The following is a 24,030-nucleotide window of genomic DNA, read 5'->3' as shown; positions in this document are numbered from 1 at the left end:
TCATTGTCAGAAAGTCAAAGGGGTTAGACACAAAATCTGTAACTTAAATAGTCTTCTCCGATACAACATTTTGTAAAATTGCCATAATATGAGTACATGTACATGTAATTGGACTACTGCAAAGAAAATAATATAGTATCAAAACATGCTCAAAATGTGTAGATAAACGATATAATAAAACCTTGACGATGTGAAATAACGACGTATCAAAGACTGAAAAAAACCTCTTTTTTTAAAAAAGCAAAACATTTATAAAAAAAAAAAAAAAAAAGAAGAAGACTTTTTAGGAAAAGGGCCTTATTCATTTGAAAACGCTTGAATAAAACTTGAATATTAGATGCATTTTGTAGATCAGAGAAGGGATTGTATCGCATACACATCACCAACTGCCCATCGATAATGTACATAGATAATGTACAAATTATTGAACGATGATAGATTATTTACTAGAGAATGCTTTACTGTTGCATATTCGTTACAAATAAAAATGGCATGACTCTTCTTAAGTTCACTTGAGCAATTTGGACTGGAGAAATGAGCCAAAGTTTAAAATTCTCAACCTTGTGTGAATTATATACAAATGAGAGAAAAAAATAGGAGGTTTTCCAAAATTTATGGAAGTTGCCTCTCTTGTATTAGATCATGTACTATCTAGAACGCATTCCACCTTCTTATAATATCAGGAATAAAAGATATGTTGAATAATTTTAGTCTGCATTTTGACACCTTTGGAAACCACTGTCCGTCCGTCCGTCTGTTACGCTTTGGGGTGCCCATCTCTTATCCTCAACTCCTCTTATACCACTGAATGAAATTTAATATGAGACTTTCACAGAATCTTTATTACATAGTACACTCCTATTTTACGTTTTGATCTGACACATATTTCGGGTCTCCCATAGCAAAACATGGACTTTGTCATTATAATCATATGGGAGGCAGGGATATCATTTTGTGAGCTCAGTGCTCACGGTACCTCTAGTTTATATCTATAAAAATCCTCTTGGCTCATGATCATTCTAGCTGATAAACTGTTTGAATGATTACTATAAGCAACTATAGTCCTTTACAAAAAAAAAAAAAAAAAAAAAAAAAAAAAATCAGATTCATTTACCCGGATTCATGGGCCAGGCTCGTGGGTGGTTTAAGTTGGTTGTATATTATGCATTTTTAATACAGTATACATACGTTATCTTAAGCTTCTTTGCTTGTATTTTCTTGAAGCCAAGCTGCATGAATAAGGCAACGATTATATTAAAATCCACATCAAATTTTAAAGTTGACACACGAGTTTAAAGTTTCAATTCCTTGTAGGGCCAAAGTGATCAGCACGAGAAACTCATGATACTTAGGTATACCATCAAGACCCTGAGAATATTGCATTCTCCGAGTTAAAACTTATTAGGTTATCAGAGATTACAGAGCTTACCTCAACGAATGGTATCTTTATTTTAAGTAAGGCAAAGTCCCACACTAAACTAATAATCTAGTAGTGTGCATCCCTAGATGCAACATTTATACAATTTTGGTCTGATAGGGCATGCAGTTACTTGAGAATGGTTTTGTTCTATCCTTAAACTACTAATTATCCATTTATTTTTTTTTTTTTAGTAAAATCCAACATCTAAAGCAAATTTTAAATATTCATCCCTTAATGCACCATCCACGCAAGTTTGGTCTAGGGAGGGCTTGAAGTTCAAATGGAATGAGCCTGCTCCAAAAACTTTGACCTGGTCACTCATCTGGAAAATGTAGGTCAGATCCAGTATCCTAAGCAGGTCCAGCAGTGTGCATACTGTGTGCATGTATCATCTATGCAAGTTAGGTCAACATGGGGCATATAGTTACTTTAGAATGAACATCCCAAGAAATCCCGTCCGGTTTAGCTATGAGCTGAACTCAATACAAGTGCTATTAACGCTAATCACCGATATTCCCCTAAGAGTGATTCGAGACAATTTATGGCAGAATCTTGTAGAGGTGGATCTAAAAAAAAAAAAATACTTTTACAAATATTTTCCTCGGATGTCATTGATAATTAAAGCATTTATTTCCTTTAATATGCTCAATATGATTTTGCTACCACGCGTTCTTCTACCTTTTTGCATGTGGAATTTATTTAAATTTTATTTAGAATTAATTAAATTTATCTTGAAATTTAGCGATTTCTTTTTTTATTATAGCCTTAAAATATTTTTAAATCTCAGGAGAATCTATAGTGTACAAGTCCCTCTAAGACACCGTGAGTTACCCCATACCCTGCATATTTAACTTACCCCTTGAGAAGAAGGTAAACATGGCCTATTTACACCCTTCCTACTACGCATTCAAAGGCAATATTTCTCAATATTTGAAATTTTAATTCTTTTCCAAGTTCAAGTTCAAGTTCAATTTATTCACTCAAACCAATTAATGGTACATGAGGTTCTATGTACAATATATACAAAAACAATATGCAAGATACACGTGAAATGGCGGAAATACATTCAAATTATAAAGTAACCAAAAAAAAAAAAAAAAAATAATAATAATAATAATAATAATAATTATGGAGGACAGACTTGTTCATATACCCTATCTATGTAGCTGCATAGTTTGATTAATACCTTGGAGTCAGCAGTTGACAACAATTCTGAGAATTTGTAGAAATTTGGTCTATTACAATATTTACCCGGTAGATACTTTTTTCTGCATTCTGAGAAAAATTGACATTCTAAAATATAGTGATACTCATCAGCTATTTGTCCATTATTACAGATATTACAGAGTCTATCATTTTTGGGAATTCCAAACCATCTCCCAGTCTCAACTGGGAGATGATGATTTGCTGTTCTTAATTTAATTAAAATTGTTCTAAATTTTTTAGGTAGAAAGTCTAAATATTTTTCAAATCCAAATTCTGTTTTGAAGATACTATACATATGACCTTTAGACGAATCGCGCATATCACTTTGCCATTTCTGTATGTACTGATCTTTAAGACGTTGTTCAACTATAATTTTTAGCCATTTTATATTTAAAAAGGCCTGTTCATTCCATATATTTGAGAAGCCACAAGTATCAAGTATATTCTTAATACATAAAATCCAAGGGTTCTTATGACTTCCTGAACAAAACTGTTCAAATAAATTCTTATATGTAACATAAACAATCTTATTTTCAGGGCTTACCAGTAATTTTGCCCAATGTGATATCATTCTTATATACACCGTTATATACAAAGGGAATCGACCCGTTTCGCCATAAACCATATAACTAGGAGTACTACTTTTCAGATTAAAAATATATTTCAAAAACTTGAGATGGACGCGTTCAATTATTTCAATGTTCTCAAAACCCCATATCTCGCATCCATACAAAAGTACTGGTGTGACAACTTTATCGAACAAATCAAGCTGGCAATCTACTGGTAAATTAAATTGTCTAATTTTTCGTATAGCACCATACATGGCTTTTTGAGCTTGCTCACATAAATGTTTTTTAGCCTTACAAAATGAACCGGATCGGGAAAATAGTATACCTAGGTATTTAAATTCATTCACAATTTCAATAACAGAATTATTGTAGTAGAATACATTTTTTACAGATGGACCTTTCGAAAAAATCATAATTTTTGTTTTGTCTACATTGACATTCAGTTTCCATTGTAAACAATACGAATGAAACTCATTAAGAGCGTGTTGCAAACCCTCAGCAGACTCAGACATCATAACTGTATCGTCAGCATAGAACAAAATAAATAATTTAAAATACAGCCAAAATTGGTTTTCTACAGTATTTGAACTGCTTGCATTAAAGGATAGCCCATGCACATTTTTACTAATGAGAAATTCTTCTAAATCATTAATATACATAGAAAACAAGAGAGGCGATAAATTTTCTCCTTGGCGTACACCAATGTTACAGTTGTAAAACTCAGATGAAAAACCATTCATAGTCACAAGGGACTTAACTCCATTATACATATTTTTTATAAATGTAAAACATTTACCACTAATGCCATTATTTAACAATTTGTACCAAAGCCCATTTCTCCACACCGTGTCGAATGCCTGTTTAAAGTCAACAAAAGCACAGAAAAGTTTCTTTTTGAAAGACATAACCATATTTGTAAGAAAATGTAAAGTCAGTATATTATCTAAGGTCGAATATCCTTTCCTGAAGCCAGTTTGACTTTCACTTATAAGGTTTAAATTCTCTACATAGCATTCCAAACGTTTACATAAAATGGAGGTAAAAAGCTTACGCAGCTAGGTTAAGGACGCCCATGAAATATACGCCTTAATATATTCAGGGAAAATGAATACAATTTTAATATTTTTTATAACAGCATTAGTTTTGATGAATGTGAATCGTGGTGTGTGCACTTGTATATATCGGGTCTCTGCTGAGTTCGGCCAATGCGACTTCGCTTACATCAGCTGTTTGTCACGTGACAGGTTTACAATTAGAACATATATGTACTACTACAAAGATCGTAAAAGTTCAACGATATACGGGCCTCTTTCCGCTATAAAATTTATTTTGTTTTCTTTGAGACAAATTCCTTAACATGAAAAGTGCTGGGAGCAACTTCCTCGTGCTCGGGAAATTTGTAAAATTTTGCCGTCTTTCTGTAAACTCCAGACATAGATATAATACACATTAGAATAATGTTACATTACGAAATAAATAAACAATGCACAACCAGCTCCCAGCACTTTTCAGAATAGTAGGAATAATAGCTACACGTGTTTAAAAATTCAGAATTTATAGTGAAGCGGATATCGTTGAACTTTTTGACATTTTCGAAGGACTGGACCTGTCATTCTAGCACGTTACTGTACAGATGTGCTCCCTACGGCTTATATATTATGTCTACACATGATCAATTTAGTTTGACAATATAATGTAGATTAATATATTTCAGAATACGTCTCTATTTTGGTCGGACTACGCGTGTTTCGTCATTAATTTTATTTTTACAAGCTATGATAAAAGCTTGATCCACGCCTCAAGTACAGAGAAACTGCGTGTCAAACTAAGAAATGACGTCATCTCAGTAAGTACAGCGAGATCAAGCTGGCTTTCATTCTACAAACGCTAAGTGCTATTATGGCAAGATAAGTTGCACACTCAATTATTTTTATAATATTTGTGAGAAACGAAAGTATTTAGTTTGTTTTAAAAAGAACATATAGTATTTATTTATCGAGATTCATTTGCATTGCTTTAACGTGACGTCATAATAGCTTTCCCGAACCTCGGCATAGACTGACGTATATATGGGAGTCCTTAACCTAGCTGCGTACCAAGACAACTTAAAAGTGTTATTGGACGATAATTTTCTGGATTTGTTGGGTCGCCTTTATTTTTGAAAATCGGTTTGACAATACCTGTGAGCCATTCGTCTGGAATGACTCCACTATCAAAAATCAAATTAAACATTTTTTTGTATACAGGCAAAAAAATAGATACTGTTGATGAAATATGTTCGTTTAACAATTGATCGTAGCCTGCGGCCTTATTATTTTTCAATTTTTTTACTGCAAATAAAATTTCTTCCTCACTAATCTCAAAGTTCAAAAAATCATCACATTCATGGCTGTCTGTTGAGAACCTTAAAGTATCACCATCTTCTACGTCATTATCATAACCTTCATTGATGCCCTTAAGAAAATCATACATAGCATTAATATCTACAGCACATTTATTTGACATATTTGGACCATTTAAAATTTTCCAGTAATCTCGAGTATTTGTAGAGCGTAGTGATTTCAAGTTTTTTGTCATGCCTTTTCTATAATCTTTTATACATGAATCCAGTATCTTTTTATAGCTTTTGCTTTCTAATTGAAGATTAGCTTTATTTTCTAAACAAGAATTTTTACTATTTAATCGCTTTGCTAAATGATATCCCCCAGACACTCTCCTTCCCATCTATGCCCTAAAATCAGCCCATTCCACCCCGTATACATCCGAAGACATATTTATGAAAAAACCTGTGTTTTTATATGGCATTACTTTAGTAACCTGTGATACGCTTATATTTTCTAAAAAAAAAAAAAAAAATAAGGGTTACAAACTCAGACATGGAATTTAATTTCCTTTTTATTTTAATTTGTTTATCGTTTACTCGTTTATTTTCTATAATTATATGTTTCATTTTAAACTCGTTATTATTATTGAGCACGTAGGAAATTGAAATCACGCCCCCCCCCCCCCCGAAAGGCCTTATATTATATTGTTCTTTTAAAGCTTTAATTTTAAATCTGAAAAAAATGTTGGATCCTTCCCTCAACAGTGCTGCCATCATTTGTCTCGCATCACTCTCATGGGTAATATAAAGATTAGCGTTAATTGCGCTTTGATTGAATTCAGTCTAAAGCAACACCGGAGAAAATCCACAGAATTTCTTCCCATGCCTGTTCAAAAAACATTATCTTGGTCACTCATCCGGAAAATGTAGGTCAGATCAAGCATCCGTTGGAACCTGGCAATGTGCATCCTTAGATGTATCATCCATGCAAATTTAGTCAATGTAGGGCTTATAGTTACATGTACTTGGAAATTAAACCTGCTCCAAAAACATTAACCTGGCCATTCTTTGGCTGAAATCTAAAACCTTGATAATGATTGGTACAATGAAACACACTAGAACCATCGTCCATGCATCTCTGATTAATATAGGGCATAGAAGTATGGAATCCGGATAGGGCCATATAATAGTTCACTATTGCATCATAGCACCATCGAGATTTGGGTCGATGGTGCAATTACGATGAAGCGATGGTGCGATGACAATGAAGCGATGGCGCGACAATGATGATGCAATGGCACGATGTTCAGCGATAGCATAATTGTGCGAGGAAGCGATGTTTACTATCGCTCTAACGTGCTATCGCACCATCGTCATCGCATTTTCGTGCTATCGCATCATCGTCATCGCACCGTCTTGTCTTCGTGCCATCGCTTCATCGCATGGCGCCATCGACCCTCAAGTCGATGCTCGATGGTGCGATAGTGAACTACTATCCTCATTCCATAAGAAGTACTTGAAAAGAAATCTGCTCTAAATACGTTAACCTGGGACGCCGACACTGACGCCGACGCCGAGGGTTTTACATAAGCTCCCGTCCAACTTCGTTCAGATGAGCTAAAAAAGACGAAAGTGACTGTCCTATAAAAGTGTCAGCCTACGCGACAGCTTTCAGTTAAAATTCGTTAGATTTTATGGAAAAAATTGTCAATATCATAGGTCAAGGTCACTAGGATGAAAGTGGATATGTTACATACGATAAAGAGGAAGGAAAATCTTTGGGTTTTTAAGGAATGGGGTCAATTTTTTTCATGGAAATATTGAGGGGGGAAATCTGAAGAAGAACAGTTAAGTCAAAGTGATCCAGATGAGTATTGCGTCTACAGACCTCATGTTAAAAATTACGTCTACAACGTTCTTAATATCTTTTACTGTCTTTTATTTCTCTAAACCCCCAAAAGTTATAACCTTTCTATGCAGCATAAGCAGGCTTGAAATGATATTTTAATTGTGAACACAGATTATTTACACCTCTTCATTCAACAAGCATCTTCCGCTGACTATCCAACTCTTCAGTGGCCATTATGAGATTACGCTAAATGGTACTCAAATATCTACAATTCATACGTAGGCAGGGACAAGCGAATAAGTATGATCCAAGAGTGTCCGAGGATATAATGTAATACATATATTCTTGCAGTATATATGAACGCGTGCATGGCAAACTCCTGAAATGATAAAACGGCTTGGAAACACAAAGTCTTCTTAAATTACAGTACTGCAGTGATGGTAATCAGAAACATTCAAAACCCAAAGATTGCGTAATTTTTTGAAAACATCACAGTACCTGCTATCACAATTAATATTTCACAATCTCCCTTAACCCATTCACACCTTGTCTAACGGTACCCATGACTCTTTCATAATACGGCAAAATGTGTCAATTTTGTGACAAATATTTGTATTTTCTATCATGTAAACATGTTTTTGTTTACCCTTGTTAACTCCGACCCTTTCCTGGCCTATAAGCGAACAGCTTGGCCAGCTGATTACCACATATCTCTGAAAGCCATTTCCTGATTAACTTGATCCCTGCCCACGTGCCAAAGAGCCCTGAGTGGCTCTAGTGGAACTGTATGTATACAAGTCATTAATCAGTCGTCTCTGGAACAAACTGGTATGTATAGATACTTGTTCCTTTTTTCCTCTTTTTTGTCGAATCTTTTCAAAAATACTATAATTTAAGCATTACAAATTGTAAAAGCAAACTTATTTTCAATGAAGTTCAAATTGACAATTGGTCATCTCTTAAATTTAAATTTCAGGTAACTAAATCAACATAAAAGAGTGGTTTTTGATAAGAAAATGGTATTTTGCATGACATGCGTGTAAATGTTTAAAAAAAGCTTCGTTCTTGAATACAGTTTAGATAAGGAAGTACAACATAAGGTTTCCATTTAAAATTCCACTATAAAACAAGACCGGAATTCAGGGCATTTTAAAAAGGAATCTGAATAGTTTTTCAGGTGTCATTTGTACCTAATGTAATTAATTGTGTTTTGAACTGAGTAATTATGATAATGAAGGTGTTCACTCAAATTCGATCCCACTCTAAACATGTATATAAAACAAGGTGATGTACACAAAATGAATCAGGATTTTTGTCGAGGTAAATTCCGAATTCATAGTGTATTGATAAGATCACAGTACAGGTACCTGACGTTTTTACATAATTCTCTTTATTGATAAAAAAAAAAGTCCATACAATAATAACGTTATTATAATAGTATGGAATTTTTTTTTATCAATTAATGCGGGAAAATATTTTTTAAAAAAGTCAAAAAGCCACACAGGGTATATCGGGGAGGGGGTGGTATCAGGACCCTTTGTTTGAGATTTAAGATAACCTTTTCAGTTTCTCCATTTTCTGTCTATATGTACATTGTATTTTTTCCTGTCCATCTAGCTTTCTTCAAGATGAGAGTGTTCGGGCTTCTTTCGTTGGCCTTGCTGTTCAGTATGGCGGTGTCTGGTAAGTTTAAGCATTGATGTACTGTAGTAAAATAATGCCTTCAGTTTACGAGATAACGAAGCCAATACTTTATTTGCAATTCCCCCAATACATTTCAGAAGAAGAAAATTGTTTTGGGAACACCTGTGAAGAATGCATGAGAAACAGCGAGTCTGGAAGATGTATCTGGTGTGGAGCCGCGGTCAGTTTGGTTTGATAAATATTTGTTTGTATAATTAATTCTGAACTAATCGTAAAATTTGATACAGGTAGGGTGTTTGTATTAGTGGGGGGGGGGGGGGGTCTGAGTTCAAAAAAATCATCATCAGATATTATCATAAACATTTTATCATAAGCTTGTGAATTCCAATAAGTGGCATTCACGTGGGTTCAAGAAATAAATAAATAAATAATAAATAAATAAACATAAGGAAAAAGCATGTAAATCTGTTTTATGTTTTGAGTATTTGCATGTTCCATCATATTGAATAAATCTGTTCATTTGAAGACTACATTTATGGTAATAAACAGCAATAATGCACTTCATTCTTTGGGTTGGGACTTTCGAATATTAAGTTTCTCATCAGTGAGTTGAGTAACGATATGGAGATTGTATTTTGCACTTGTTCGAGTCCAACACATATAGAGTTGAGAACGTTTTTTTAACATTAATTATAGTCGAGATAGTAGATGGTATTTATACTTAATAGAAGGGGTTCATGGCCGTAGGAACCGGGGGGGGGGGGGGTGGGGGGTGCCCATACCCCAATAATTTTGCCGATATATAGAATACTATAGATAACATAACTACTATATGCTTGTGCCCCTCTATAAAAACGTCTGATTAACTTTTTTTTTTTTTTTTTTAAATTTTTATATGTATAGTTGTGCCCCTTCATAGTGAAATTGCTTCCTACGGGCCTGGGGTTATTTGTACACATTTATCAGCACGTATTTAACAATGTCAAGGGTAGATAGCGGCTGCGAATACTCGGTAGGATCCACTCAAGCACTTCCGAAGTGCTGCAGATGTTGAAGACGACACACTTGTATTGTTATACAGCCACTTATGAAATACTTTTACGAGAAAGACACTAAAATTCTCTTAAAATATCATATGAAAATCATGGATTTTTCACAATATTATTAACATTTATATTCTGAAAATGTATATTTTTTTAATAGAACTTTACTTCCGGTCCTCGCTGTATGTACATAAGAAATTTCAAAATGAGACAGAAGTGCCCTGGAAGTCTTGTCCACTGGCCTACAAAGCTAACCTACATTAAAGTAAGTCAACTTGAAATAATATTCAAACTACATGTACATCTTTTTTTTTATTTTCACAAAATTAGTCAGATTTATGAACAGAATGTTTTATTTTCCTTTAATCTTTTTTTTTTTTTTTTTTTTTTTTTTTTTTTTTTTTTTTTTTTTTTTTTTACAACAGAGCAGGGGGTTTTCCGATTCGGTTATTATAGGGAATGATATCAACAAGTATGCAGGTCGTAAAGGTAAGCCCCATATTAACAATGCATATCATCAATTATAGAGAACACATTAACAGGTATATTGGATGAAACTAACTATTACAGCAAACACACCCATGATATTAAATATTGGTGTCTGAAACAGCGAACTACTTCGAGTAAAAGTCGGGTAATGTTAAAAAAAAAACGGAAAATTCTTTATTGTCTCTATCAAAACTATTATATTTTACCTTATGCAGGTGGTGTAACCGATCACAGAATTGGTGTGAAGGTACCTGATACAATGTCCAGGAAAAAGAAGGTATATCTACACTGTCCATGTTTACACTACAAAATCTCTCATCTTCCTAGTTGTTACACCCAATCATTTGCTTATTGACCACAAATCGTATATTTCCTCTAAATTCTTTGAATTTGATGATTTGATATTCACAGGTCACAGCTGTTGTTATTTTACCAAAACCTGGAAATGACGACCCAGTACAGGTCACCGTAGACGTGGAGTGCAGTAAGAGGTAACGGGGAATTAAGACTTTATTACACGCGGTCTGTAAATGCTTAGCCATAATAATTAATATGCGAAAGATATTTTTTTACGTTTGATATTTTCACTTCTAGAGTTGTTTCAAAGAAAAATCCATACAAAGTAAAATGTAAAAAATTGAAGCGAGGAGAAGAGGTAAGACGCAATTAATTTTATCGATATAATTATCTATTTTAGGTTTAAAGTATTCTTAACAAAAAAGAAACGGTTCCTTACAGAAAAACTTGTTTCTGCATCATTTTTAGAATTTCAGTGTATTCTTTTTATTGTATAACGTATCAAAACTGAATTTCATTTTTAATTAATTGAGTTTTATTTGACAGTTTTACATAACAGTAAAGGTGAAATTTTTGAAGGATATGACAACGAAAGAGTGAGTTGTATTTAGATTTTAAATGTCTTAAAATTGTCAAGTGTACAAAATCTCTACTAGATTTTCATAAGAAGATTCTGTAATTTCTATTTATAGTGTATTATTATATCTATATTTAGCACATACATGTACTCGACCTCTGAGAGCACTTGTGTTGCAGGAAAAAGAAGTTAAAACTTAGGGTCAAAATCGGCAAACTAAAACAAGTTCTTCGAATCTTTGCCTCCGGGATTGAACCTTGTAAATGCAGCACAAAGGTATGTTGGTTCAACTCCACTGGAGAAATAAAAGTTATAACGAAAATAAAAAAAAAAGATCTTAAATTATACTGTTTATTGAAAATTCTAGAAAACAAATGCCCCTACCTGCAAATGGAAAGATTCCAAAGGTAGCAAAGGCAACAGCAAGTGTGTCTGTACAGACGCTGATAGACCCACTACCACCGGGGCACCTGTCGTGGTAGAAAAGCCAGTTATAAGACCAATGGGAGGCGGAATCCCTATTGGGGCCGCGGGTGGCGGAATGGGTACAAGATTCACCATACCTGAAGAATCACTGAATAAACTTCCGCTTGGATCTCCTGCTGATGACATTGAATGCGAGGTAACCCCCCCTCTCCCCCCCCCCCCCTCTTTAGGTTAACACCTGTGTTTCATCGAATGAATGTTTTTTAAAAACATTTTTTTTATTTTTATTAGAATTGTAAGGATCAATGTCCTGATTACGGGAAATGTGTGGACTGCTTTGTGTTCTCTGGTTCACCTATGCCTAATGCAATGTGTCGCCAGTTCTGTGGAGGAAGGCGTTTTGCACCAACTTTCAGACGAGTCCGAGGATTCCCTGGTATATATAATATAATCTACAATATCATCATGAAATTCATTAACTTCCATTTAAAGTTTGAATATAATCTTAACTTTTTTCCTTTGTTTTACTCCAGACAATGTTAACAAGTGCACGTACAGAGATGAACAAGGGTGTTTAATGAAATTCCAAATTATTCATGACAGATTCTTTGAAGTTTCCATGAAGAAAGGTTAGTGTAAAATCCAATGTTATAAATATCTGTGTAAGTCTGTACTATTTTTATTTCCATCTTTGATTTTATATGACTCTTTGTAGACTGCCCAACAGAACTTTGCCCACAAAACGCAACTTGTTCATCGGATTCAAGCGGTGTAAGTTATGTCGTTATTTCTATTTGTTTGGAGGAGTTCCCACGATTCCACTTTATTTTGTGAAATGCAGAAAAAAAACAAGAAAAAATGAATATTCAACATATTAAAATTAATTCAAGCTTTCATTTGTTCCAATCCCGAACATTTTACCGTGAAGGTGGCTAAAGAACAGAGTGTTTGTCCTCCCTCAATTCTTATAGATCTAGAAGGTCAAAGTCACGGGGACTAGACGTATCCCCAACGATCATCCGATTTCGAGGACATATAACGTTAAATCTGCGCTTTTGAAATTAATTCATTTATTATCGCTTACACGAACCTTCCTTATAAAATTACAAAATATTGTCAAGTGATTTTAAAAATCTCATATCAAACGTTAACGTTTAAAAAAAAATATGGATGTTATTGATGCATTTTAGTTTAATATTGTGATAAATATTTTAATTCTTTTTCATGGTAGAATGTCTGCAGTAACAATGGAATGTGTAAATGCGGAATGTGCGAGTGCAACCCTGGGTATTACGGACAAACCTGTGAACAGTGCCAGGTATAAACATTCTTTTTTCCTCTGCAGTAATAAAGTTCTGTTGAATTCATCATCATGATCATCGTTATTTTCTGTGTTGCACTGGTACACTGTTCATGCTATAACAAAGCAACATTAATATAACCTTATAGTAGCTCACCTTACTTAGGTAGAGACTCAGGTCAGTTTTTCAATTCCTGGCTTCTGAGATAATGGAGAGGTATAATAGGTGGCAAACTCTTACAAAGGTATATATGTGGGATTTGAAACATCTTAAAAACATCAGGGCCAGATGTAAATGTTATCATCCTCAAATAATGTAGATTCTTGAAAGTTTGTTAAGTCATTTTCGCACAGCTTCGGAGGAAAACAATAAATTTCAAGTTTGATTTAGAAGTTGATGTATTCTTAAATTCTTCCACAGAACAGGAAGTCAATTTCTAGTCATACTTACATATATAATCGACCCTGTGTTGTAGTAGAATCAAGATGCTGAAGTTAGTGACTGTCGGAGATAGCTCTAGGTGAAGGTGAAGGAGAAGAGAAATATGACTCATGTGAGCTTTGTGGTCGAAATGACCTCTTTGTTAATTTGTTTTTTGTTAAACACTAATTTTCAGAACTGTGGTGGAAAATGTAATGAACTTAAATCCTGTGTGGCATGTACATCGTTCAGTGACTTCAGTGGCTACAAAGACGAGAGAGAATGCAGAATCAATTGTGCATCATATAATATTCAAGCCTTGAGTCCTTTCATTCGTGAGTAATTGATTTATCATCAACATACCATGAATTCACAAAGAATCTCAACATTATTTTATAAAGATAAGTTTTGGAGAATTTTAAGAATACTTTATCCTGCATGTTATATCAGATACATAGTTAAAGTAAGAAAATACCCATTGATTTTATAATAATATTTTTATTTCATTTTTATCTGAAGCTCAACGTTCTGCAAACTCCAAAATGTGCCAAGTATTTAACAATAACAACTGCTTCTACACCTTCACATACACGACGACAGGAAATGACGTGACGGAAGTTAATGTTCTTCAGCAGCAGGGTATGTGTGAAACTTTCCGCTTTCCCTCTGTTACTCTTCAATGCTACCTTATGTAAAGGGGTCTAAAACATGTACCTTCATTTTCATTTAAGATTTTCTTTTATTATTATTAAATATTTGCTTTGTGTTTCTTTGCAGTTTGTCCTGAATACGAGGGAAAGTAGCAGCAGAAAGGGCAATGAAATTATACTTATCAGACGAAGGCGTCTTGCCAGAAATTCATTGTAAATTTTGCTTTTTAATTCCTGATGCGTATCATTAAGTTTACCAAATATACTTGGTTTCTAATAATTGACAACGAATTTTTCTATTATTTTTATATTAAATAAATGTATATACATGTAGATTAGCAATAAATTTTCTTCAAATATTCAACGCTTCTTTTTTTTTTTTTTTTTTATTAAGATGCTGTCGGTTTCATTGTTAATATATGTTATTGGTATTAATGCATTATTGTCGTTTTAATACAAATTGGATTGAAATGTATATAATCTAGACCACGAAACTGTTCAGCGTCACACTCTATCGTTTAAATCGTTAAAACAAAATTTCACCAGAGTTCAAAGCCTTTCAAGTTCCTCGCATAATGATTCTGTTCCGGATCTATGGACGTTATTCCCCCACTCTTAGCTTATTTGGAGTTTCCAAGACCCTATCAAACTTCAGAGCAAATACTTCCGACTCTTCGGAATCGCTAGTAAACACGACCAGTAAGTCGGATCCGTCGACAGAGGAGCGTTGCACTCCAGCTATTTGCCCCTTTACTTCTCGGTTATTTGGAGTTTCAAAGACCCAGTTGACTTTGTTTTCTCTGAAACTTACTACGTAATTCTTTGGAGAATCCTTAGCTGTATTTTTGCCTTTCAACTTTCGGAATCCTTTTGACCCATCGCCAGTTTTAGGAGGTGTTATCTGCACTCCGAATATGAGAATATCCTCCGAACTGTCTGAGGATCGAGCTACCATTATCTTAGATGTAACAACTGATGACGTCATATTTAGCGCAGAATCAAGGTTTATTTGATTTTTCACAGTTCCATCATTTGAGTTAAGCTGAAGAATTAGTTTTCCATTCACTGAAACACCCCATAATGAGGCGTTATTTATTTTTCTTCTCTGTGTTAAAGGTTTGTAAGTTTTCCCGGAAATTTTGTTTTTTCTTTTATCAACAACTGGTCCACTATTGGATTCGAACATAGCAATTTTTGACAATGGTTGTGGAATTTTAAATATAAGATCAGGATCTGTCCCATTTGATACATCCTTGAAGCCCCAAAGGAGATGTACAGCATTTGTCACGCCCTCTGGTGGGGGTAAGTTTACGTAGATCATATCTGTGTCTGTGTTTTTCAAAATTTGTGGGGCAACACCAAATCCAACCTCCTCCTGATTTTCATTTCGTGCATCCTGCTTGTTTTGTTGATATTCGCCGACAAGCGGACCCAATCTATCAAGTCTTTCAAAGTTAAAAACCCAGGCTGTTTCTAGCCGACCCATCATCACGTTTTTCATGTCAATTGCAAACAAACGCTGCATTCCAAGGATATCGGGCTTAAAAGAGAGAGAAAATCATATAAGCTTAAATGCAAAACATTGTTTCTCAGTCGAGGAATCATTTTTAATTGCAAATATCTGGAATTGCCCTGTACAAGTATTTTGATGTAAAAGATAAAAAGTTTGTCACTAAAAATTAAATTCAAAAGAAGATACCGGTATTCTATACATGTATTTTTATTTACTAGTAGCAGAAGTACTGATTATTAATCACACCATTACGAGTGAGAGTGACGACTTAATGAATGTTTGAAGTTTCAGTTAATGCTAAGAAACGATTCAAGTTTCATTTTTGACAGTAAAAGACGATAAAGTTTTGATTAAACTAATTGAAAATAACAATTGTTCTGATCGGAGTATACAGCATAGATCACTATTAACGGCTCAATGAAATATGGAAATAACGAACTGTAATCAAGCTCAAAAGTACATTCAAACAATACAAAATCGGAAGCAGAGAAAACACAGACCTCTAAAAGAATCAGAGGTGAGATCAGGTGCCATGGAGGAGTAAGCATCCCCTGCCGACCGGTCACATCCGCCGTGTGCTCCTTGTCATTATCGGGCAAACGGAAAAATTCGTAGGAAATTCAGTGTATAAATAATGGCCTTACAATCAGTATGAAAAACTCAGTCAGCATTCGACTTAATGATAGATTGTATTTGCTGACAAGGTCATTGTATCGACCATAGAACTAGAAAGTTGACTTCAAACGAGACTGTTGATATCCTTGTTTCATCAACTTGTTTATCAATAGCTTGCCTCGTTTTAGAAACTGTTCGTACGGAGAGCATGCTGTTTCGTATAGGTTCAATGTGACGCGAAGTCAAGCACACCACGACCTGCAGACAGTCCAGGCTACTGAAGAAATTGTACTGTTCAAATTTAATTTATGATACAGGTGTTTCTAAGCTTTGTTTTCTTCACAATTCCAATCCACATATAATTACATTTAATTTGATGATTCATACATATTACCATTACCTGATGTATACTATAATCTGGACGGAACTCTGTAAGGATGTAAATCCGATGCCCTGAAACAACAGGTGGTGCCACTGGTATAAAAGTTCCGTTGGTTCTCTCCTCTTCTGCACGAAAATCCATGGAGGCATGAGGTATGCCGTCTACATTTGATAAAAAAAAAAACCAAAAACTTTCCTTGTATTATGTGCTGTATGCACAAAATATCGCCTTTAACCATTTATTTTCTCAACAGGAACTTCAACACTGCAGTGAATTATCTCGCCTAACTACTAGTATACCATATGCAAAAACATGTATTATTATCCCCCACCTTCGCGAAAGCTCAGGGACATCGTCTCTCATTTATCTGGCTATCCATAGTCGTTTCTTTTGAATTAGAGAAGATAGGGCTTTCATGTTTCACAAGTGCTTTACCTGGGACAAAAACTTTCCTAATATACTGTGATTTTTGACCTAAAAGTTTGACTTTACTTTTCAAAAAATTATAAATTTGGTAATAATTTTTGAATGAGAAAACATAGGGCTTTCATATTTCACATGTGCCTGACCTGTGACAACCCTCTCTGAATATACTATGGTTTTTGACCTTTTAGATTGACCTACTTTTAAAAAAATTTTAACCTTGGCGTTTGCATGTTGCCTTTGCACCCGAAGAGACAGGGCTTTCAAATTTTTACATATGCATTACCTGTGTAAAGACTCCAAATATACTATGATTTTTTATTTCATGACCTTGAGGCTTTGACCTATTTTCATTTTTTTCAACTTGGCCGTACCTTTTGCACCGGAAGAGTCAGCGTTTTTTTTGTTCTCATGTGCTTTGACAATCTTTTCCAAATATACTGCGATTGTTGACCTCAGACCTCGATCGAAGTTTGATTTTCAAAAACTTTAATATCGGCCGTAAATTTTGCACAAGAATACTATTATATTACTTAAAAGAAAATGAAACTGTTTTAGCATGACGGACAGACAAGACAGTTACATTATACCATAGATCATTGCACCTCAACCAATGGGACCTCAAAAGTCTCTGAATTTCTTGTAAAAATAGGATTACAAGTTTCAATTTATATTTAATGGATGAAAACAGAATGTGATGTGATAAACCTCGGGTGGAAGAGAAAAAAAAATATGCTCTGATCTTTCAAAAGGTGAGATGTCCATACAGAAATAGATCTAAGGAGAAATATTATGATAAAGGAGAGGAAAGGGTGATACTTAACTCGAGCTGGACAAGAGCTGAATGACATGTCAAATGGCGTAGATAAAAGAAGTCAACAAAAGGGCATGAAAACCTGACTAGAGAAAGGAAATGTACTTAGATGAAACTGAATAAGCAGGGAGAGAATATAAGTACATGTATTAGAGTACCGGACGTTTGTCAAGAAAAGCCAGAGAGACCCTCATTACATGTACATATGACAGACGGATGGCCAAGTGATCTTCCGATTGAGTAGGAAAAGGAGAAGTTGTACAGTTTTGATTTGCAAAACAATTCAGTGCCACAAATCCCAACAACCTGTCAGAAAGCGCTAGCACAACTAGTACCATTTAAAAAGTAGACCAGGAAGAGAGCCAGATAATTGAAGAATGGGAGCGCGGCACAACCAAACATTATTTCTCAAACAGTACTCAGACAAACACATAGACTACTATATACTTACTGTAGGCCTCTACACCTTCTCTAACAGACATTGAAAATACATATACATGTACATAAGCATATGACTGAATGAGCTGCAGGTACTTCGTGACCTATAACAGGGATGCTTACCAGTTTGTTAAGTCGCCCGCGTGGCGCAGTGGTAGAGCGTCTGCTCTTATAGAGTCGCGGAGTAAGGAGTTGATCCTTACGTCGCGGGTTCGAATCCCACTGTGGGACGTGGAGGCCGATCCTTCGGATGAGACCGTATAAACCGAGGTCCCGTGTCGTAGTAGGTGCTGGCATGAAAAAGATCCCTGCTCAATGGCCGTAAGTGCCGAGCATAGGTCAAAATTTGCAGCTCTCCTCTGGCAAGTGGTGGCCTCTCCATATGAGTGAAAAATTCTCGAGAGGGACGTTAAACAACAAACAAACAAAACAAACCAATTTGTTAAAGAAAGGAAGAACTCGGAGATCAAACTTCTACCTATCCTAGGAAGGTAATGAGGAAGGATACATTTAATATTTAATGAGAGGTCAACTATCAATTCAGGGACATGCCGGCTTGAGTAACTCTTATGTAGATAACACCCCAAATTATATTCAGCATGTCCGTTTCCCTGCATTGATTCCACTGTTCAGTTAAAAAAAAAAACATTCAACATTCAATTCATGTTTGGTAATTTCTAGAAGCACTATACGACGAGAGTCAAAACAGTAAACATTCAAAATGCAGAGAAGTAAGATGTATGAATAATTTAAACTGACATATTTACGGTAACAAAAGTGACTTACTTGATTCTTTGGTAATCAGCAACCCCTGTCGTGAAACAATAGCTATGATGCCGTTTTCTTCGGAAAGTGTTAAACTATAAACAGAAGTAGTAAATTTTATTGAAGGTTTAAATGCGAAAAAGTATCAGATACAAAGATTATTGATGATTTCCTTTCTTTAATTACCTGTACGTAGGAAACAAACTCTCTCCAAGATTGATCAGCGGTTTCTCTATTTTTCCATCTGAATCGAACATCACTAAATTATGTCCATCCGTTCCAATGACGTCACCATAAATGTCCATGATAGGCAATGTTGGCCGCCGCAGAATGTCTCCATACCAGGCTACTGTACCATTGTCTGGAATCAAGGTCACATATCCCCTGCAAAGACAATGATAGAAAGATTTCGTCAAAATTGTAGAATTTCTATTTGCTTTTTGTTGCATACTGAGTTTTTTTAAATGCACATATTTAAAGATTACAATCATATTGGAGATCTGAATATTTAAAACTTTTCTAAAATGTTCAAATGTGAACCTTTGCTAATTAGAGCTCAGTAAACTTACATTTTCATGAATCTAATTTTTTTAGTCTTCCAGAATAATGAATGTAAAAAAAAAATGACATACTCATCTCGCAATCCATTAGCTTGACATACAATATTGACATCGTTTGCTGCACAACCGAGTGAATTTAAATACGGTCCTTGTACAAAACTCTTGGGCCAAGCTAACGATACATTAGAAGTAATATCTAGAACATACGAGAAAGTTCCCGACGGACGACAACCATACATAGGGCAGCTCTCGACCGGAAGTAAATAAACACCACAAAAGAGCGAGAAAAATACGATAGTAGAAACTAAAATGACCGCCATGATCTTTGGGTATATTCATCTATGATCCCGGTCATCTCACTGAAGTGGTTATCAACGAACACAGCGCTATCAGTACCACCTTACACTTTATTTGGGATAATAGAGTGCATAAATGTAAAATTGTAATGATGCATAATGTTTGATTTCATCTTTAATTTGTCTGAATTTAATAGTAGTATCCAGTGATTAACAGAAAGACTATACCAATCTCCTTCTTAAAACGGGTGATATTAAAACAAACATACTTGTGTATATAGAAGCTAAATCAGGATTGCCCTTTATTACATACAATTAAAGATAACAATATCTCGCGATAGCTCAGCTGCATATATACATTGTACATCAACCATCTTTAAATGTTGATATAATCTATAATGGTCACTGAATTGATAGCACGCCTTGCAATTTTGGGTGTTTTAATAAACATCCCTGCATCACATCAGGATTTTGTGTCCAGCTGTCCGTGTTATGGGTGCCGTCCATCCGGAACATTTTCTTTCAGCTTGAGTCCGCCTACCAATGCTTCTGTCGCCTGGACATCTCAGTTTTTCATTGGTCCAGTACCTAACGCTCTTGGTTGTGTTGGAAATGCTAACAACATTATTTGTCAATCAAATGGGCCCCGTGAGGTGTAAGTTTTATCTGCATATTCAAAACCTTCCCATTTTTGTTGAAAAAATAAACTGGTGTAATAACTATCAAATTGAAACTCTCTCGCAAGGTCTCTAACCACTACCAACCTAGATCATTAATTATAGCAATAAATAAATAATGTGCGATCTTCAGAATGTATTAGTATTAGGGTCTTTGTGGAAATACGTGCAGGGGATACCTCAGTCTTGACGTGGCTACCGGAAACCTTATGTGGAGAGATGGCATTTTAAGATTCCCGGTACTTCCGGTGATGGATGTTTATGGTGACGTCATTGGATCAGATGGGCATAGTCTGGTGCTGTATATGGATGATGGGACGTTGAAGCCAGTTATACGAATGAGTGACTGGGTGTATCCTATATTCAGGTTTCATTTTACATTTGTTGTTAAAATTTTCACTCAGGAATGTGTGTTAAAACAAAAATACCTTATAAGAACTATTACATAAACAAGCAAAAGCAAATAAGGATCATGCATGAAATACTTGAATGAGTGTCGAACGCTATTTCTTTTTATATAGTTTATCAATAACAGAAGACGATATCTTCATGTTTGTTTCTAAGAACGGATACGTCATCAGCTATTTTCCTGGTATGTCATTTCAAGGAATATATATAAAAATACATGTATATGCATTTAAAATCGATGCTTAAAACTGATTTTGAATATGTATTATCCCTTTGAAATTCAACAATTTGTTTTTACATAAATATTGATTAATTCACCATTTACATAGATGGTGTTTGCCATGCCAGTATACCACTTCCGGGTGAACTTGAGCGGGTCAATGGAACATTCCACCCCATTTCCACCCCTGTGATATCAGGTCGTCGGGCGTATGTGCTAACACAGTTTATTCCAGAAGGAAGCAAGGTCACAAAATATATTTTCCTGCCCTATCAGAATGATTTTCGATTTGTATGTCAGTTGTTTTATAATTTGGTCTTAATATTTTCAGGAACCAGGAAATCTAGGTATGCGTCGTCTATATGCGATCGATGTGATTCCAAGAATGGTAGATAGGCTACATATATCTTGGGTGATCAACTTTGAAATGGAAATACCAAAGAAAACCATGAAACGAGGAAATGTGGTTTTCTTCGATCAAGAAGAGGAAGAGAAATTAAGTGATACAGAGAAGGTTCCGCCTCGTGTCATGGTGAACTCGGATACGGACACTGTTTATGTCAGTCTTCCAGCACCATCCGGTACCGGTAGTACCAAATTCTGGGCTATTCGGGACAACCAAACTTCTAATATACCAGAAATTCTGTTTAAGACAGAATATTCTCTGTCATCCATGGCAACCTACGAAAAAGGTAGCGATAATCAACACACGGTAAACAAGAGAAAAGACGGACTATGGGAGAAATTTGGTCCACTGCGGGATAACACTCTGAGAAGTGAAAGAGAAAGAGAGAAACCCTCATCAGTGTGGGCAGTTCACAACAATAAAGAAATCATACTCGAAATTTCGCCGTTTTCAGGAAGTATCATAAAAAGCATTAACATTTCTCAGGTTTTGAAATCAAAAGCGATGGTAACATCTGATATCATGGTTACGAGGTCCAACGTGAATGATGCAGACCATTTAGTTTTTACTGCTACTCTAGTTAATGGGCCGTCTGTTGCTTTTTCTGATCTATGTAAATCGCTAGGAATCAGCAAGTCAGAAAACAAAAATTACGTTATTCAAATGGAAGAAGACGTATTAAGTTGGGCAATACCGACAGCCAAAGATCTTCCAGGAATTGGACAAATAGCAGGAATCAAAACGCATGACGATTCTAATGACTTACGAGATATGTATGTTGTTTTTGCCGGTGATAATGAAAGTTCAGTTGTTTTTGGCGTCCACTAATAACCAATGATTCAAGAAAGAAAACAGTATAGTTATACTATCAATAAACTGATTTTTTTTTACTTATCATAGACATTTTTTCCATTTATTATCTTTATCTTAACCACCTTTCTCCCCCCAAAGGATATATATATATATATATATATATATATATATATATATATATATATATATATATATATATATATATATATATATATATATATATACATACATATGTACGACTCCAAAGTCCGATGGTGACGCCAAAGTCCGATGGTCTCGCCAAACCCCGATGGTTTGATGTCGGTACGGACGCCAAGGTCCGATGGTCACGCCAAAGTCCGATGGTTCGTTTCCTATGAGACGCGCTGCGCTAAAGTGCGATGGTCTGACACGCCAAAGTCCGATGGTGCCGAGAAAAATCAACGTTTATGACGTCACAATATTCTGACGTCAATCCTTGACGCCTTTGTCCTGCATTCAAAAGCCATCAGTTCAGTATTCGTCCTCGCATACAATTTTACTGATTTTGCTTATTGCTTGCATCCACCAGAGATATTTGGATAATTAGTCCTCGCACCCACTTGACTGATTAGGGTTAGTACTTGCTTCGCACCAACCCGAGAGATTTAGGGTTTGTCCTCGCACACTAGTCGAGTGATTAGGGTTAGTCTCGCACCCACCCAAGATATCTAGGTTATAGTTGTTTGTACACACTTTTCGAGCGATTAGGGTTAGTTTCGCACCTATCCGAGAGATTAGGGTTAGTTTTCGCATAATGATATTTATTTATAATACTTATTCAAGACCTTGGCATGGCGCGGCATTGCAGTTTGGCGCGGTAGTACTACGACGTCACTTTCCGCACCATTGGACTTTGGCGTGTAAAACCATCTGGGTTTGGCGCAAACCATCGGACTTTGGCGTGACCATCGGACTTTGGAGTAAGACTCTAAAGTCCGATGGTCACGCCAAAGTCCCATGATCTCGCCAAACCCCGATAAGATAAAGTAACTAAACCATCTTAATAGAGATAAAGTAACTAAACCATCTTAATAGAGACTAAAACTGCCAATTTTTCCCAAATATGTTGCCTTTAAAATCCATGTTACAATGTTTACTCAGCTATAACGTCTCAACTGCTCAACTATGACGTCACGCCCGATGACACTGTGTTAAGAAAAGACAGAGGCCAAGGGAAAATCAAAGAAAATGTAATAAACAGAAAATTTAATGTTTTGTAGTTGGATATGGAATTTATTTCACTCGTGAGACAGTATTTTTTGATATTTTCACGAGTGCGGAGCGAGAATAAATTCCATATCCAACAACAAAACATTGAATATCCCCCCTAGTATATAATAAAAAATAACAGAACGCCGATTAAAACTCTACCGGTTTCAATTATATAATCAGGAGTTTTGACATATTGCTTTTGATACAAACATGTGATGTAACAATATACTTTGAAATGTTTGTATCTATAGCA

At 35.3% G+C, this 24,030-nt stretch overlaps 3 protein-coding genes across 3 annotated transcripts; 2 read left to right on the top strand and 1 right to left on the bottom strand.

The window, feature by feature from the left end:
- Positions 1–8,968: 8,968 nt before the first annotated feature.
- On the top strand, positions 8,969–14,578 carry LOC133191981 (uncharacterized). The gene is made up of 17 exons (XM_061327784.1): positions 8,969–9,050; positions 9,149–9,231; positions 10,215–10,319; positions 10,480–10,543; positions 10,759–10,820; positions 10,955–11,034; positions 11,138–11,198; positions 11,387–11,436; positions 11,597–11,693; positions 11,785–12,039; positions 12,135–12,279; positions 12,377–12,472; positions 12,559–12,614; positions 13,075–13,161; positions 13,761–13,899; positions 14,084–14,203; positions 14,342–14,578. Exons 1-17 carry the CDS (start codon positions 8,996–8,998, stop codon positions 14,365–14,367), a joined length of 1,581 nt encoding a protein of 526 aa, XP_061183768.1. The 5' UTR covers positions 8,969–8,995; the 3' UTR covers positions 14,368–14,578.
- A 237-nt stretch (positions 14,579–14,815) lies between these two features.
- LOC133197570 (uncharacterized) lies at positions 14,816–20,080 on the bottom strand. The gene is made up of 5 exons (XM_061333672.1): positions 19,797–20,080; positions 19,351–19,548; positions 19,186–19,259; positions 16,743–16,885; positions 14,816–15,754 (listed from the first exon to the last, which is right to left on the bottom strand). The coding sequence occupies exons 1-5, from the start codon at positions 20,042–20,044 to the stop codon at positions 14,816–14,818; spliced, it is 1,602 nt and encodes a 533-aa protein (XP_061189656.1). The 5' UTR covers positions 20,045–20,080.
- Positions 20,081–20,418: 338 nt separating this feature from the next.
- LOC133179616 (uncharacterized) lies at positions 20,419–22,559 on the top strand. The gene is made up of 5 exons (XM_061314327.1): positions 20,419–20,675; positions 20,870–21,064; positions 21,219–21,289; positions 21,435–21,571; positions 21,657–22,559. Exons 1-5 carry the CDS (start codon positions 20,419–20,421, stop codon positions 22,557–22,559), a joined length of 1,563 nt encoding a protein of 520 aa, XP_061170311.1.
- The last annotated feature ends 1,471 nt before the right edge of the window (positions 22,560–24,030 follow it).

The sequence above is a fragment of the Saccostrea echinata genome, unplaced genomic scaffold (assembly GCF_033153115.1).
Source record: "Saccostrea echinata isolate AGI-Se365-2 ecotype Australia unplaced genomic scaffold, CSIRO_AGI_Sech_v1 ptg000001l, whole genome shotgun sequence".
Taxonomy (NCBI): Eukaryota; Metazoa; Mollusca; class Bivalvia; order Ostreida; family Ostreidae; genus Saccostrea; species Saccostrea echinata.
This window is presented reverse-complemented; position numbering and strand designations above follow the sequence as displayed.

Coding starts and splice junctions, on each gene's coding strand:
- LOC133197570 (XM_061333672.1), bottom strand. CDS start 20,044: ATGGCGGTCATTTTAGTTTCTACTATCGTATTTTTCTCGCTCTTTTGT. Junction 19,549..19,796: donor GCTAATGGATTGCGAGATGA/GTATGTCATTTT, acceptor TTGTCTTTGCAG/GGGATATGTGACCTTGATTC. Junction 15,755..16,742: donor CAGATTATAGTATACATCAG/GTAATGGTAATA, acceptor CTCTCTTTTAAG/CCCGATATCCTTGGAATGCA.
- LOC133191981 (XM_061327784.1), top strand. CDS start 8,996: ATGAGAGTGTTCGGGCTTCTTTCGTTGGCCTTGCTGTTCAGTATGGCG. Junction 12,615..13,074: donor GTTCATCGGATTCAAGCGGT/GTAAGTTATGTC, acceptor TTTTCATGGTAG/AATGTCTGCAGTAACAATGG. Junction 13,162..13,760: donor AAACCTGTGAACAGTGCCAG/GTATAAACATTC, acceptor ACTAATTTTCAG/AACTGTGGTGGAAAATGTAA.
- LOC133179616 (XM_061314327.1), top strand. CDS start 20,419: ATGGTCACTGAATTGATAGCACGCCTTGCAATTTTGGGTGTTTTAATA. Junction 20,676..20,869: donor TCAAATGGGCCCCGTGAGGT/GTAAGTTTTATC, acceptor AAATACGTGCAG/GGGATACCTCAGTCTTGACG. Junction 21,572..21,656: donor TTATTCCAGAAGGAAGCAAG/GTCACAAAATAT, acceptor TAATATTTTCAG/GAACCAGGAAATCTAGGTAT.